A 17,552-nucleotide genomic window follows, 5' to 3' on the forward strand; every position below is an offset into this window, starting at 1 on the left:
GGCAGCCTTCAAACTCACAGCAGTCCTCCGGTCTCCTCCTGAATGCTGGGATTACTTCATGCAAGGCCCGGAGTCTACCTACTGAGCCACATCCTTAGCCCAAATTCTGCCTTTTGACTCCATCCCTGGGGGGCTCATTTGCACATTAACCTTTTAGAAGCTTAAGGATAGAACTCCCATTCTGCTGTGAATTGGAGCCCTTAATCCTGGGAACAACAAACCCTTCAAAACCTTGTCAACAGTGTTTTCTGACGCTCCCCACCCCCAGGTGTAGTTCACTTTGCTTCCAGATCCACTTGTTTTCTTCCTTTTCTACGGGAATAGAACCTCACAATTGTTTTGTCTTCTACCATCTTCATAACAAAACCAGCTCGGAACTAACTGGATCACCTGGCCCTCCCTCCATGGCTCTCTAGGTTTGCAAGGCTGCTCCTGTGAGCTCTTGGCTCTACCAATAGGCCCAACTCTCAAGCAATGGCATACACTTCTTACACTTTTGTTCTTTTCTAGAAAATAGGCTCAGTCTGCTCACTTCCTGTCATCATGCCTCTTCCCCTGGTCACACAGAGAAATACCGTGTCACTGTGGTGCTTGCCACATTCCTTAAGGGAAATTCTTAGTGTTTTAAACATGGTGACCATTTTGCCAGAGTGCCCTTGCTTGACACTGAAAACTCTTTTCTAAAACAGCTTTGCTTAGGTATGAGGATTGCTGTAAGTTTGGTATTGGTGACAAAGTGAGACCCTGTTTCAAAAATGAAGAGCTACCCGCCCCTCTCATGACTCTGTTTAAGAGTTGGTGGGGAAAAAAAAGCTGGGTGTTGATGGTGCGAGACTTCAATCCCAGTACACAGGAGGTGGAGGTAGCTGGAGGTCCAAGTTCAAGGCCAGCCTGGTCTACATAATGAGCTCCAGGACAGCCAGAACCACACAGTGAGAAAAAAAAGTTAATATAGATACCTTGGAACCACAACCCTGAATAGAATGAACTCAAGCTGAGGGGGATGAGGGAGGGAGGTTTCTAGATCTCTGCAGGAATGGAAGTGCTAAGTGCAATTTCTGCAAAGCTCTTGTCTTAAGGCGGCCATGTGAGGTCTGTGGTGTAGATGGTCAGTGGTTTTACCAAATCAGAATCTGCTGGTGCCTGGTGTTGAAGCTTGCTAAAAAGACTTGCACACATGCACGTGAGCTCAATTTATTACAGAGTTGGAGTGCACATGTGGTTGTGTGTATGAGTGGTGGAGTGCACATGTGCTTGTATGTATGAGTGGTGGGGTGTCAGGACAACTTGCAAGAAGTTCTGTTTCTTCTACCTATGAACTCTAAGGATTGAATTCAGGTCATCAGGCTTGGCAGCAAGCCTTTCTGGTGAACCATCTCAACAGACTGTGGGAAAAATTAAAGGTTTTTTAAATCTTCATTTAAAATTTTTTAAAAAATTATTTTATGTATATGATTGACTGTAACTATCTTCAGACACACCAGAAGAGGGCATCAGATCCCATTGCAGATGGTTGTGAGCCACCATGTGGTTGCTGAGAACTGAACTCAGGACCTGTGGAAGAGCAGTCAGTGCTCCCAACCACTGAGCCATTTCTCCAACCCTGAAGCAGATTCCATTACCTACATACTGCAGTCGACTGATACAGCCTGGCCTGAGTTCGAAGTCATCTACCTCTAATGTCAAAGCATTTCTCCCATTGTAGCATGAGCCTTCCTAAACCCAAACATCCTGATGTCCACGTGGCTGGAAAACACTTGAACTTACATTGTCATCCAACCTGTTTCATACCTCTGAAGTCAGATCTTGTAAATCTAGAACAGAGAATCGGTGGCACAACTAGGAAATGGTAATGCTGAGACTGCGGTGACCTTTTCTCCAGGGCAGCAGTGGTTTCCTACTCAGGAGCACACTTTAGTTGGACAGAGGTGATTCTTCATTGGCATCCTGTGGATGCTATGAGTCTTGTTTTCCAGGCACAAGAACTTGATGCTTGGGAAGGTTGTGATAGGTGAGATGTGAGTCCCCCTCTCCAGTCAAGCCAGTCTGCAAGCTTGCTGCTTGACTCTCAGGCACAATTTAAATTTGAGTCTGCTGGGCAGTGGTGGTGTGCACCCAACATCCAGCACTCTGGCAGAGTTCCAGCCACCCTGTGCCCCAGAGCAGGACTCTGACTTTGTGTTTTCTTTTTTTTTTTTTTTTAGATTTCCAAATGAAAATTTCATATCTGTTATGATGTCATTCCCTATTTTCCTACCCTTAATGTCTGGCAGTGGCAGCTCCTTTCTGTCTCAGTATTTATCTGCTGTAATTGTCCCATGCCTGTGGACTTGTACAGGATTTAACATTTTGTGTCTGATGGCCCTTGTTATAGTGGGTGATGGCATCTGGTATGTGGGCAGGTATTTTGTGCATGTGCACATGGAAGCCCAAGGTGGGCATGTTGAGTGTCTTTCCTTGGTCATGCTCTGCCTTTAGTTTTTCCTGTTACTGTTAGTGCATGCAGTGTGCATGTACAGTGTGTGTGTGCGCGCGCGCGTGTGTGTGCGCGCGTGCGCGCAGAGGAGGACCTGCATGCCATGTGCACCTGGGAGGCTCAGAGGACAACTTTGTGAAGTCAGAGTCTTTTGCACCCACTTTCGCATCCATCTGAGAATACTTGACTAAAGCTTCCTTCCTGTTGTCTGAGATGTCAGGGTCTGCTCCACCGCCCTGCTTCCCAACAGCATCCTGCCCCCTCCTCACCACTGGTTTGCTCAGAAGCCGTGTCACTCAGCTGTAATGTCTTTCCCTCGCCCCATTTTGAAATAGTTGTTAGCATGTGCTAAAAACCTTCCCCAAGAGCTGGAGAGATGCTTTAGTTAAGAGCATTCACTGCTCTTCCTAAGGACCTAGGTTCAATTCCCAGCACTAACAAGACAGTTTACAACTCCAGTTCCAGGGGACCTTATGCCCTTTTCTGTCCTCTGTGGGCACTGCATGCATATGGTTCACAGACATACAGGCAGTCAAAATATTTTAATCAAAATATTAAAAATTGTAACTAACCCTTTCTGAGTAGGATGGCATAGCAGATACCAGGCACTTGCTGTCCTGCCTAACAACCTGACTGAGTTTCATCCCTGGGACCCGCGGAGAGGAAGGAAAGAACCAGCTTGTACAATCTGTCCTCCTACCTGCATGCATGTGTAGCACAGCATGTACACCAACATGTAAAGACACTTCTGCACACACAGTGTCCCCCATCTGTCTGCTGCAGAGCTGCTGACCTCTCACCACATTCTGTCTGAACTCATCCTAACCTAAAAATCCCTCAGTAACCCAGTGCCAGAGCAGGACGTGCCTGACAATGACATTTTACTGTGCCTACATGTCTAAAACTGGGCATATGAACCTGATGACCCCGCTTCCTGTTATCTTTCCCACAAGGTACACTGTTGGGTGCTGTTTTTCTTAGGTTTTGTAGGCGGGTTCCACATGGCTGATGGCTTTGTGGGCTCCTTTCTCATATTTAGTTGGGTGGATACTGAAAGAAAGAAGCATTCTCTTAGGTCCTCTAAAGAAAGAAAGAAGTAATCACAGGACATTATATGTTGTGTGAGAAAAACTCCTGGTCAGTGGTTCTGGTGAGATTAACAGTGGAGCCCCTAGGGGTGGCATTGAGAAGAAGGGGCAGTTCCTTTTCCTTTGTGGTCCAGTACTTTGGGGACTTTTTTCTCCTGGGTTGCGAGGGGCAAAAGTGAGCTATTTCTATTTATTAAGTAATAAATTCTTTTTGTTTGGGACTGTGAGCTAAATTATTTTTTAAAACCCTTAATTATAAATGTTTTAAATTTTAAGGTTGGATGATACATAAGTGGTGATGTGTGTCTCAGTCTGTGTGGAGATCGGAGGACAACTTTGTGGAGCAAGCCCTTCCTTCCAGCTGTTATGTATGTTCTTGGACCAAATTCAGGTCACCAACCTTGGAAGGCAGATGCTTTCACCAGTTGACATCCTGGGCCCCCTCCCCCTCCCTCCCTCCCTCTCTTCCTCCCTTCCTTCTTTAATATGTGTGCAGTGTTCTGCCTTCACATATTCCTGCAGGCCAGAAGAGGGCACCAGATTTCATTACAGACGGTTATGAGCTACCCCGTGGTTGCTGGCAGTTGAACTCAGGACCTCTGGAAGAGCTAGTGCTTTTCACCACTGAGCCATCTCTCCAGCCCCTCCCTCCCTCCCTTTATATAAGCTAGATAATTACGTCAAGGATATATTTCATCCCATTTTGACTTTTTGTTATCCCCGTATGACCTGATTGAAATATTTATCTCTCTCCCTCCACCCTTTTTCTTTCTGTCTCCCTCCTTCCTCATTTTTTTTTCCAAGTCAGGGTCTCACTATGTTGCCCTGACTGTTCTGGAATTCATTCTGTAAACCAGGCTGTCATCAAAACTCAGAGGTTTGCTTGTCACTGCCCAGAGTTCTGGGATTAAAAGCGCCTATCACTGCTGCCCAGCTGAAATTTTCACCCGCCTGCCTGCCTGCCTGCCTGCCTGCCTGCTTGCCTGCCTGCCTGCCTGCCTGCCTGCCTGCCTGCCTGCCTGCCTGCCTGCCTGCCTGCCTGCCGTCCTGACAGTTTCTTACAGCCCAGGTTGGCTTTGACTGTAGCCAAAGCTGGTCATGTTCACCCCATTATCCCCCTTGTCCTGACGATCCCCCTTTCTCTTGGCAACTCCTACTTTGGTGTCTTCTCAGGGACCCAGTGGGTTTAATTACAGTTTCGGGGCCATGGGTGAGAGATTATTTACAGGCATAAGAACAACTTAGTAGTGGCTACACAGCTGAAGAAATGTCTTCCTCTCCCAGCAACCATTATCTGCCTATAGGTCCTCTGGGAGGTAGGCCATGAGCCCTTCCCCTTGTTCATTTTTTAAGACTAGGTCTCTCTGTATGGTTGGCCTAGAACTCATTAGGTAGCCCAGGCTGGTCTGGAACTCACTGTGTAGCTCAGGCTAGTCCCAAATCCTCAGGGATGATCTTCCTGAGAGCAAATTACTGGCTTTCTCTAACATGCCTGCCCTCCTGGCTGCACTTCTACTAGCTCTTACTTACGTTTGCACGCTGGATCTCAGTGGCCAGGGTGGGCTGGCCCAAACTAGTTAGACCTAAAAAGATTGCTAGAACAACCAACAGACAAGCTCTGTTTCCATCTGTATGCTGAACGATACCCAGTTCTGTGAGAATAGCTAGATAGCAAAGGGTTGTAAATAAAAGAAGGAGAAGAGGTAGAAGCCCAATTCACAGAGGATCTGTCCCGTCTCAGAAAAGCCAGGACTTTCCTCCCCGCCCCGTTCACATCTCATTAAATGTCCACACTCTTCTGACTACCAGCACTTAGATCCAACCTTGGTGTGCACACATCACCCACTCTTCATGTAATCCTGGTTAAGGCTGAGTTGGTTTGTTACTGGCTAGACTCCATGTTTGTTTTTTTGTTTTCAGTGTGTGCTTGTTTTTGTTAGGGTTTGGTGTTTTTTTGTTTTGTTTTTTCTCTGCTCACGCACGAGAGAGAGAGAGAGAGAGAGAGAGAGAGAGAGAGAGAATATGAATGAGAGAGAATGAGAATATGAAGTTTGGGTGGGTGGTGGGAAAGGGATGATTTGCATTTGGGAGGGCAAAGAATATGATGAAAATACATTGTATGAAAAAATTTAAGAATAAGAGATATCTGTCCTAGTGAAGTCTGGTTGGCTCTCAAGTCACTGAAGCCGAGGTGTGCAGCCAGCCTTCCTCTAGATGGGCGGGTCTGTTTCTTTCCTGCCTCTGAAAACAGTGCCTTAGTCAAGGAAATGCAAGCCTGTCAGTGCTTGCCATCATTTGACTTCATTAGCACGGAGCACAGGCTTTGTCTTGTTTGCAGTAGAGTGCACTTTTGTGGAGTGCTGTGGTTAGAGTGGGCTAATCTTAAAATCTACTTCTGTGAAGTGCCAGAGCATGAACTGGGGACACTGTGGGTGCAGGATGACTTTGGTTGGCCACTGTAAAAATAAACTTTTGTAATTCTTCCTGTTTGGCTTTTTGAGGCAGGCTTTGCTGGCCTCGCAACCTGTAAACACTCCTTCTGCCTCTGTCTCTCAAGTGCTGGGATGCCAGGTATGAGCCGTTACATCTGGCCCTGTAAAGTTAACATTTAAGGGACTAGAAACATGGCTTGGCACTTAAGAGTATTGGCTTCTCTTCCAGAGGACCCAGGTTCAATTCCCAGCACCCACATGGCAGCTCACATTGTAAGTAACTCCAGTTCCAGGGGATCCAGGCCTTTTTCTGACCTTCCCAGGCACCAGGCATAAACATGATAAACATGTAGGCAAAACACCTATACAATAAAGTAAAACACCTTAAAAATTAACACTATATAATGCTTGCCTTGGCTGGTAGAATGCCACAGTTGTTACCCTCCCTTCCCACTAATAGCTTGTTTAGAACACATTGTTCCACTGAGTAATCAGCTTCTGATAGCCTAAAGACTGGCAAATTTTTTAAAAGTTTATTATCATGCAAAGTTCCAGGTCCAAATATAGAAAAAAAATATGGGGGTTGGGAATTTAGCTCAGTGGTAGAGCGCTTGCCTAGCAAGCACAAGGCCCTGGGTTCGGTCCCCAGCTCCGAAAAAAAAAAAAAAAGAAAAAAAGAAAAAAAATATGTTTGCATTGGTTTGAATTAAGAGGGTATTTGCTTCTGTTCCTTTGTCTCCTTAGAGATGCTGGCAGTCAGCACACCCAGTCCAGCAATAACTCTGAGTTACTTCTCTGTGCTCATAGGTTTGCTCTAAGGGTTAAAAATGAGCTAAGCCAGCATCAGTTAATACTTACAGAGCTTTCAGACCAGCACAGGGCCAGAAGTAGGTGATATAGTTACAAGAAAGGCTTTTTATTGCTGGGACTCTTACTGTCCCTGCATTGAAATGACTGGTGACATTCAGAGCAGTTCCAGATGAGAATGTGGTTATTGGGGTCTGTCCCTCCTTTCCACCTTTGTCCCAGTTTGGTATTATCATCCAGCTTCTTATTTCCCGCTCTCCCACAATTTTTCAGGTATCTTGCTTTCCAAAAAATTTTGTAGGTTCCAGATTCATAGATTCACATACTTTTACATGGTGAAATCAAATGGAATCAGAATTCATCTGGAAGGAAATTAGTAGCTTACTTAAAAACAAAAAAACAAAAAAACTGCTAAGAAGTTTGCAACTCCATAGGAAGAACATATCAACCAATCAGATCCCCCCAGAGCTACTAGGGACTAAACCACCATCCAAAGAGTACACATGGAGGGACCCATGGCTCCAGCTGCACATGTAGCAGAGGGTGGCCTTGTCAGGCATCAATGGGAGGAGAAGCCCTTGGTCCTCTGAAGGCTCAGTGCCCCAGTGTAGGGGAAGGTCAGGGCAGGGAGGTGGGAGGGAGTGGGTGGGTGGGGGAGCACCCTCATAGAAGCAGGGGTTGGGGGTGGGCTAGGGGTTTCCAGAGGGGAAACTGGGAAAGGGGATAACATTTGAAATGTAAATTTAAAAAAATACCCAATTTAAAAAAAAACAAAAAACAGAAAACCAGAGGAGTGGAAGGGGTTGGCACATGAGATGACTGGGAGGTGAGTGCCATTGGTGAGCATGATGTGAGATTTCCAAATAATCAAAAAAGATATATATATATTTAAAACTGCTTCTGTTTCCTGTTTTTGCCAAAGTACAATCTCAGCCTGATAACCCCTTCCCAGCCCAACTCTGGTGGCTGAGTTTGTCAAGACCCATAATGTCCAAGACTGCTGTCTCAGCGGGAAAATTCCATTTCTAGTTTCTGACTGGAGAGTTTGTGACAAGAGAAAGGTTCTGATCCCTTTCCCAGGCCTGGGGAGGGCTGTTCAGTTGGTTATTTCTAGTTGTGGTACTTAAGTGTTGCCAGCCGGCCCTCAGCTGTTGAAGCCCGTAGGATACTGTTTCGGTTACAGCTGGCAGTAAATGAGACTCTCTCTGAGACATTACTAATTGAACTTAATGGTGAAGCCTGGAGTGTTAAGTTAGGACTAAACTGGCATAGCCTTAGCTATGCTTTAAGGTAGATTGCTGCTCACTGAAATACTTCTAGCCATCTGCTTTCGATGCTTACTAAAAGGCCAGCTGGTTGTTTCAGTGGGGCTTTGCTTGTCCAAAGGTGTTTGGATTGGCTCTTACTGCCAACCAGGGTGGTAGGGTGAGCACTTAGACCGAGAAGGGCTCTTGAGATGATCTGTAGTTAGGCCTCTCTGTGGTTCAGATAAATGGAGCATCTTAGCTTGTTCTTCCAGAACTATATGTCTTATTTGATAGTTGAGACAGTGCTAGCTTTTTTTTTTTTTTTTTTTTTTTTTTTTTGGTTCTTTTTTTCGGAGCTGGGGACCGAACCGAGGGCCTTGCGCTTCCTAGGTAAGCGCTCTACCACTGAGCTAAATCCCCAGCCCCGCTAGCTTCTTTTTAAAGTTAGTACCAGCCATTCTTAATTACATGGTTAGAAGTTTGTCAGTAAAAATGACACACACACACACACACACACACACACACAAATGACATGCACAGTAAAGCTTAAAATAGCTCATCCGCTCATCCTCACATTCATGCAGATTCCCTGGGCTCCTTATATGACCTTCTGATGCACTGTTCCAGAGAGGAAAGCCCAAGGCTCCTTAAGCATACATGCATACGTTAAAGCTGACAGATGACAAGTGTTGTGGATATTTGTAGTTTTCTGTTGAGGCATTTTGCTGCTGTGAACAGACACCATGACCAAGGCAACTCTTATAAGGACAGTGTTTTACTGGGACTGCCTGTAGGTTCAGATGTTCAGTCCATTGTCATCAAGGTAGGAGCATGGCAGCATCCAGGCAGACATGGTGCAGGAGGAGCTGGGAGTTCTACATCATCTTCTGAAGACTGCTAGCAGAGTACTGGCTTCCAGGCAGCTAGGATGAGGGTCTTATAGCCCACACCCACAGTAACACACCTACTCCAAAAGGCCACACCTTCTAATAGTGCCTGGGTGGAGCACAGACAAACCATCACACATCTATCTCTTCTAACTGCTTAAAGTATATTTGGAGACAGTGATAGACTTGGCATTTAATAGTGTGTCTGACCATCAGTAACAAGCTACATGGAGCTTGTCAGCGTTTATACAGTGAAAAGTGCAAGTTTGGGGCCTGTCTGTCCAGCAGGTACCCAGGTATGCTTTCTAACACATATCTGATTTTGTTTCTCAAAAACAGAGCTGCCAGATGCTGTTAAATCAGCTGCGAGAAATCACGGGCATCCAGGATCCTTCCTTTCTTCATGAAGCATTAAAGGTTGGTTTCCAGACCCAGCTTAGCTGGCAGGCTCTGAAGCAGTTCCCATGTTACAGGTGTGTCGGTACATGCTAATTCTATACCAGGTGAAAACATAGGGACCGAAACCCTTACGGTCAGATGGTTAGGTCTTCAACATAGAGACTTCAAGTAGATGGTGCGATGTACAGTGGGGGGAGTCCCAGCATCCGTGTGCATCGAATAGACCCCATATGGATCCTGAGTGTGACCAACAAACCAAAAATAACTCCAGAAGAAAACTTGTCTGCTCTTAACGTGTGATATTCTTAAGTGTAGTTGGTTATAATTTGAAAGGATAAATTCAGGATGTTAACCAAGGAAATAGTAGTACACCTAGCTTCAAAGTAGCCAGCAGGTATAGGCAGTATACATAAAGTGTATAGATAAAATGTGATTCTGTGACTGGGTAATGTCAGGGGCATTGTTGTGCCTTTTAGAATATTTTCCTAATAAGTACAAAACAGATGTGTCACCCTGTAAAATATGGTGGCTGCCCATGGCTTCCCTGTCCAGGCTGAATGCACTTACCACCTGTATTAGCTGCCTGTTCCCTTTAGTGACTCGCTGTGCCCTAACTCTTAGGTGAAGTTAGGCTCCTGAAATGACAGAACTGTCAGCTAGGCTGTGGTCGTGTTAACTCTTGCTGTCTGTCACCTGGCTTGATCCATCTCCAGGAGTTCCAGGCTCCCTGCCTTTTTCACTAGACTGACTGCTCCCTACCTCAGAGCTCTGGTTAGGCTTGGGCTACTTCTTGTGTCACCATGGTGGTACAAGAACAGCACCAAAACTGTTGCACTGTTAACTCTGCCATGCTTTACTTTAGAAATTTGCTGGTTTTCTCTTCCTCTTAGGCCAGTAATGGTGACATCACCCAGGCTGTCAGCCTTCTCACAGACCAAAGAGTTAAGGAGCCCAGTCACGACACAGCTGCTACAGAACCATCTGAAGTAGAAGAGAGTGCTACCAGCAAAGATCTCTTAGCAAGTGGGTCTCCTGTCCTCGTCTTCTCTGGACTAGCAGAAGACAGTGATTGATCGCTTGTTTATCACATTGACCCTTTGGTCACTGAGCCACTTCTGGGAGCCAGGCCTGGGCTCAGACTCAAATGGTTTCTTTCATTCCTTTTCTCCTTACCTCACTTTGTAGCCCAGGCTGGCTTTGAATGGTTTTTCTTCTTGACTAGTTTTTGTGTGTCTGTACTGGGTTATAAGCCAAGTGTATAAAGCTAGCCCTCCATTCATCATAGAATACTATCTCTGGTTGACCGTCCAATGCTAGGCTGTTTTACTATGTTTTTACAATGATAAAGGGAATTAGCCTACAGGTATGGAATGTATTTCTTTTCTTTTCTTTTTTTTTTTTTTTTTTTTTTTTTTTTTGGTTCTTTTTTTCGGAGCTGGGGACCGAACCCAGGGCCTTGCGCTTCCTAGGTAAGCGCTCTACCACTGAGCTAAATCCCCAGCCCCTGGAATGTATTTCTGACTTTGTGGGATATGAATGTATTTTATTTATTGTGTGCATGCGTGTATGTAGGTCAAAGGTTTGTTTCAGATGTCTCTCTATCTCACTTATTTTTAAAGTTCTGCCTATTTTTATGTATCTAAGTGTTTTCCATGTGTATATGTCAGTGCATTGGATGCTGCCTAGTGCTCCTCAGAGGCCAAAAGAGGGTGTTGGACCCCCCTGGATCTTGAGTTATGAATGGCTGTGAGCTACTATGTGGGTACTGTTAATTGCTGAGCTGTCTCTTCAGCCCCTCTACCTTATTTATTTATTTTTTCTTTTTTTCGGAGCTGGGGACTGAACCCAGGGCCTTGCGGTTGCTAGGCAAGCGTTCTACCTCTGAGCCAAATCCCCAACCCCTTATTTTTTGAGATACAGCTGCTCACTAAACCTGGGAGTCACCAGTTGGCTAAGCAGCCAGACCACCAAGTCCATGGAATCGCTCTCTTCCCCCCAGGACTGAGAATATGGGCATAGACTTAGCATGCCTGTCTTTATACGGATGCTGGAACCTGAACTCAGGTCTTTATGCTTAAGCAGCAACCATTCTGGGCACTGATCATCCCCCAGCCCTGGTAAATTGTTTTAGTCACTGAACTGTCAGGGGATACGATTGCAGTACAGCTCTATGGTTCATTTGACTTTGGGACAGTTGCAAGGTGTGTACAGAGGAACCACTGGTGAGCATTAGGGGTGTATTTGGTTGGAAATGTTTTACCTTCCTTACTTCCTGCACATTGACTAATGGAATTTCTGCTTCCTCACAGAAGTGATAGACCTTACACATGACAACAAAGATGACCTTCAGGCAGCCATTGCCTTGAGTCTCCTGGAGTCTCCTAACATTCAGACTGACAGCAGAGATCTTAATAGGTTGTTGCTTTGATTTATGACCTTTGTTCCTCCTGGTTGCTTTGCTGTATAATATTCTGGAAAAACTACTCATGGCTTTGTTCCTTTATTGCTCCATCATAGTTCCTTTAAGGAGCAATTTTAGCTTATTCAGTTCCCTTCCCCCTCTTTTTCCTTTTTCTATTTTTTGGTGGGTGGGGGGTGTCTCAGTGGCCTGGAATCTGACCCTTCTCCCTCACCCTCAGGTGTGGGCCAACACTCTGGCTCTTGGCTCGCTTTAAAAAGTAAAGGACATAGAGGATCTTAACCTGGTCTGTAGTCTTTGTGTAGAAGTCTACAAAATTTTGTTCCTGGTTACTAAGGAAAATCAACAATAAGCCTAAGTATCTGATAAATACAAGCCCTCCAGTAGGGTCTCATGGTTGAGTGTAAACCTTTAATGTGGTAGGAATGAATAGCCTGGAACCTCAGCCCATTTTTACTGTGTACTACTTACTAGTAGTAGTTTCTGATGGAGGGGCTTACATTTGTATTTAAACCTCGCTTTTCACTGATATTGTAACCGCAGAGCTATTGTGCAGACACTGGTTGTCCAGTGGATGGTTATCCTGCATTGCAATCAGCTGTTCAAAATTTCCAACACGGTCTGCATAGGAAATCGTTCTTTTAACTTGTTTTTTTCTTCTTCCTCCTCCTCCTCCTCCGTGTGATGTTGGTATGCCACAGAATACATGAAGCTAACTCTGCAGAGACTAAACGATCAAAGAGAAAACGCTGTGAAGTTTGGGGAGAAAACCACAATCCCAATAACTGGAGGAGAGTGGATGGTTGGCCAGTTGGGCTGAAAAATGTTGGCAACACATGTTGGTTCAGTGCTGTTATTCAGGTATGGTGTTTTTAAGAGACAGCTATTTTCTCCTGGATATAGTTTTATAGTTTGCTCAAATGGAACATGTGAAGTATGTTGAAATCAGTTGTGGAGAACTGGATATGTAGTCTTGTCTTTTTTTGTGGCATTGTTGTGTTTTAGTTACTTTGCTGTGTTTGGATTGAGAATTTGTGACTTCTTTTTTTTTTTTTTTTTTTCTTTTTTTCGGAGCTGGGGACCGAACCCAGGGCCTTGCGCTCGCTAAGCAAGCGCTCTACCGCTGAGCTAAATGCCCAAGCCCGAATTTGTGACTTCTAAACGGTGCAGTCCTGAAATACAAATACATTAAGTATTTGGGGTCAGCAGTTAATGCGTACCATTCAGGGTAGCCTGGAGAGAGGACTGTATAAATACTCTCCTCACTATGTAACCCAGACTGGCCTCAAATTTGTGGCCCTTTTGCCTGTACTTCCCACATGGTAGGGTTTTAGGCATGTACCACCATACTAGCTTTATGCATGAATTAGATATAAATACACATACACACATATCCATCCACTTCAAACACTGTCACTGAGCTAGTCCCAGTCCTGTGAAAACACTCTTATGGGGAGGAGGTTGTCCATACGACTCGCAGGTCTAGAGGAGTGAACAGTTGGGTCAGTGCTGTTGACACAGGAGGAATAATTTGTGCTAGAAGTTGCCAGTAAGGCTGTAGATGTGGTAAGTTCAAAATGCCTATGTTTACATCCTTGGATGCAACACTACATAGGCGTTAATTGAATGTATTTCTAGTTCAGAAAAGAGTACTTTCAGGTTCTAAGTAAAGCCAAGCAGGAGGATGGATTTCTTTAGAGAGAAGTGGCTATTAAGTATTTCCCAGAGCTGGAGAACTGGCTTGGCAGTTAGGACCAATTGTGTCTAACTTCGTGCCACTCTGAAATGCTGGGGTCTGCTGCACCTGGCTGCATTTTCACCAGTAGCTTCATCCGGGCTCTCTTCATGGTGCAAAGCCTCAGCTTTTCTCCATGACCTCTTCAGTTCTGGGACTTCTACTGCTAACATTGCTGCGTCCTCTTCAGTGGCTTCTGCTGGCCTCTCACATGCAGAGCCTCAGCTGCTGTCCCATCAATTGTCTCAGCAAAGCAAAGGCTTTACTTTAGTAGTACTGATATTTTGTTAATCACAGATGATTCTTTAGCTCCAGCTAACCAGAACCACAGAATCTTCACACAAAAAAACAGTAGAGTCTTTGTCCCTCTGAAAAGTCATGAGCTGGGCCTTCATTGTCTGCACTGCTCTCAACATTCTTCTAAGCTCCTGCGGAATAGCCCACTGAACTCTCAACACCTTTGGGCCTTTCCAGCCCAAAGTTTCAAAGTCCTTCCACAGTCCTCCCCAAAACAACATAGTCTGGTCTGCCACAGCAATTCCCCACTCCTGGTACTACTTGTCTTAGTTATGGTTTCTATTGTTAGAGCAAAGCCCATGACTAAAAAGCCAATTGGGGAGTGTCTTAGTTAGGATTTCTATTGCTGTGAAGAGACACCATGACCACAGCAACTCTCATGAAGTACAACATTTAATTGGGGCTGGCTTACAGTTCAGAGGTTTAGTCTATAATCATCATAGAGGAAAGCATGGTGGCACAAAGTTAGACGTGGTGCTGGAAATATAGTTGAGAGGTCTACATCTTGAACTGCAGGCAGCAAAGGGAGACTGCCATGCTGGGCATTATTTGCTTGAGCATATATGACCTCAGACCCTGCCTCCACAGTGACACTTCTCCAACAAGGTCACACCCACTCCAAAAAGGCAACATGATAGTACCTCTCCCTATGACCAAGCATTTAAACACAAGAGTCTTTGGGGGCCATTTCTTTTCAAACCAATACAGGAAGTTTCACTTCAACATCACTGTTCATTATTGATGTTAGTCAGGACAGGAATCTAAACAGGCCTAGATCGTGGAGGAAGGAGCTGATGCAGAGGCCATGGAATGGGACTGCTTACTGGCCTGCTCTGCATGGCTTCTCAGCCTGCTTTCTTACAGAACCCAGTCTACCAGCACAGGGATGGCACCACCCACAATGTACTGGGCCTCTCCCATTGCTCAGTAATTTAGAATATGCATTATAGCTGAATCTTAGGGAGGGAGGCATTGTCTCAATTGAAGTTCTTAGATTGCTGTGGTTTGTGTGTCAGGTTGTCATAAGACTAGCTATCACACACTTAAGGAAAAGCTTCTCAGCACCATCAGCTTCCTATGTTCTTCCCTCTCCCTGCCTGCAGGCTTGTCTGTTATCTGGTTCTGTGCATGCACCTGCTCAAACCAAAATACTTTCAGTTTACTATGTGCCTGGCTGATTAGGACCCGGGAAACAATGACTAAAACAAGCCCGTACTCTTCTGGAGTTTGGTTAACAGCATCAGGCCATGATAAATGCCACAAAGGTGTTGTGAAGAAGAGTGTACGGGCTGATTTTTGTGTCAACTTGATACAAGCTAGTGTCCTCAGAGAAGGAGCCTCCCTTGAGGAAAAGTTTCCGTGAGATCCAGCTGTAAGGTATTTTCTCAGTTAGTCAGCAGTGAGGGAGGGCCCAGCCTACTGTGCATAGTGCCGTTGCTGAGCTGGTGGCTCTGGGTTCTGTAAGAAAGTAGACTCATGAAGCCATGAGACATGTGATGGTTTGTATATGCTTGGCCCAGGGAGTGGCACCATTAGGAGGTGTGGCCTTGATGGAGTAGGTGTGTCACTGTGGGAGTGGACTTAACAACCTAGTCCTACCTGCCTGGGAGCCAGTATCCTGCTAGCAGCCTTCAGAGAAAGATGTAGAACTCCCAGCTCCTCCTGCACCATGCCTGCCTGGATGCCGCTATGCTCCTGCCTTGATGGTAATGGACTGAACCTCTGAATCTGTAAGGCAGCCCCAACGAAATGTCCTTATAAGAGTTGGCTTGGTCATGGAGTCTGTTCACAGCAGTAAAACCCTAAGACAAGGAGCAACTCAGTGAACAGCAATCCTTCATGGCCTCTGCATCAGCTCCTCCCTTTAGGTTGCTTCCCTGCTTGGGTTTCTGTGTTGTTTTGTCCTACAGTGATGTAAACGTGTAAGCTGGGTGAGCCCTTTCCTCCCCGACTTGCTTTTCAGTCATGTCACAGCGGTAGGCAACTCAGCTAGAGTGCGTTGCCTTAGGTTGTCAGGGCCGTTGCCTTAGGTTGTCAGGGCCGGCTGGGGGTGTAGAGGCTTTTAAGCAGGGGCGTGAAGTAGCTGGGATTTGGGTTAGATAGCTATGCACAGAACATTTGTGAGTAAAAAGTAAGAGCAAGACAGCTAGGAGTGGCTGGTTAAGAATGAAGAGAACTGACGCCTTACAAATGGCCCAGTGTGTTTGTGCTGCTTTCCCAACCCCTCAGTAAACACAACTTAAAATTAAAAGCACGATGAGTATAGTGGGAACAAAGCCAAGTGACTCAGATCTGTGAGCAGCACATTTGAGGCAAAGGCAAGAGGATTGCTGCAAGTCCAGCCTGGGCTTTGTGATGCATTCCATATCAGCCATGATCTGTGAGACCCTGTCATTAAAAACAGTGTAGGGAGTAGGACTGTTGGTGAGTTAGTCTGCGACTGCCGCTGTCTTAGGTGTGTGTGGAGACAGGCACACATTGGAGTCATCATTTCCTCACCTTTGCCTGTGTGGGAGATGCTGGACAGGCTTACGCTCTCTTTATGAACTGTTTATTCAGCCTCTTTCTTCCTTTTTCTTTTCTTTCCTTTTTTCTTTCTTTCAAGAGGTTGGTGAAGTGGTAGATGGATTTCAGAATAGTTGGAGGTTATAGGGAAACCAGTTGACAGGAGGATACCATATTCAAAACCTGAAAACTTACTATTGAATGTTTTAGACTTTTGAATTAGGGACGTGCATGGTGATACACACCTGCAGTTTCAGCACTCCAACTAAAGCAAGAGGACCAAGGGTCTGAAACCAGCCTGGACTACACAATGAGCCATTTAGAAATAAACCTACATGCACAGGACAGAGTACAGAGAGGGTACTCCACCACTTGGGTAAGAAGTGACCGTTACAAGCAGTTAAGTACACTTACTGTGTGCTCATGAGCACCAGAGTTTACATCCTTGTAACAGGCCAGACCTCCAACATGGCTGTACCTCTGCTTCAGCTGGGTGGACATAGGACCATGGGGCTGGCTGACTTCCAGCTGAGCTAGGTTCCAGGAGAGACCCTGACTCTGGGGAATACATGGAAAATGATGGAGGAGAACACTTTCTGGTCTCTGAGTCTGCACAGGGACACATGTGCAGGGCTGTTTGAAAGTGAATATTATAAAATCCCAGTGCACCAGTTGGGGGTGGTGCACACCTTTAGTCCCAGCACTTAGGAGACAAAAGCAGGTGTATCTGTGAGTTCAAGGCCAGCCTGGTCTACACAGAGAAGCCCTGTCTTGAAAATACCGAAAATAAATAAGTAAATAACTGAACAAGGAAACGAATAAACAAATGAGAAGATCCAGTGCTATTGAGTTCTGTCTGTCGTCACCTCCTGTTCCCACAGACCTAATCATTCATGTGTATAGCCTTAAATAGAATTATACTTTAGTGTAACCTTTGTTTTATTTATTTATTCATTTTTCATTTGAGAGTCTCCCTGTGGAGCCCAAGCTAGCCCTGAAACTCACTGTATAGTCCAGGCTAGCTTTGAACATGAGGCAGTCCTGATTTAGAGTCTTGGTGTCTATGTATGTACTATATGTGCGCATAGCATGTGTACAGGTGCAGAATGATCCAGAAAGGGGGTGTTGGGTTCTCTGTAGCTGGAGTTACAGCCAGTTGCGAGACATCTTGTGTGAGTGCCAAGAACCACTCTAGTCTTGTGCAGTATCACTTTGATGACGCATAATTCTATTACTAATATTTATGTCTATATGTATTAA

The 17,552-nt window shown here is 45.3% G+C and overlaps 1 protein-coding gene across 11 annotated transcripts in view; it reads left to right on the forward strand.

The window, feature by feature from the left end:
• Nucleotides 1-17,552, forward strand: part of Usp28 (ubiquitin specific peptidase 28) — a 60,454-nt gene that overhangs the window by 6,215 nt on the left and 36,687 nt on the right. For all 11 annotated transcript variants that reach the window (XM_006243011.5, XM_006243006.5, XM_006243008.5 and 8 more), the window contains exons 2-5: nt 9,277-9,354; nt 10,227-10,359; nt 11,646-11,751; nt 12,457-12,616. In XM_006243011.5, the coding sequence (XP_006243073.1) occupies nt 9,277-9,354; nt 10,227-10,359; nt 11,646-11,751; nt 12,457-12,616 (477 nt within the window). The remainder of the gene's footprint in view (nt 1-9,276; nt 9,355-10,226; nt 10,360-11,645; nt 11,752-12,456; nt 12,617-17,552) is intronic.

Source organism: Rattus norvegicus, chromosome 8, assembly GCF_036323735.1.
Source record: "Rattus norvegicus strain BN/NHsdMcwi chromosome 8, GRCr8, whole genome shotgun sequence".
NCBI lineage: Eukaryota > Metazoa > Chordata > Mammalia > Rodentia > Muridae > Rattus > Rattus norvegicus.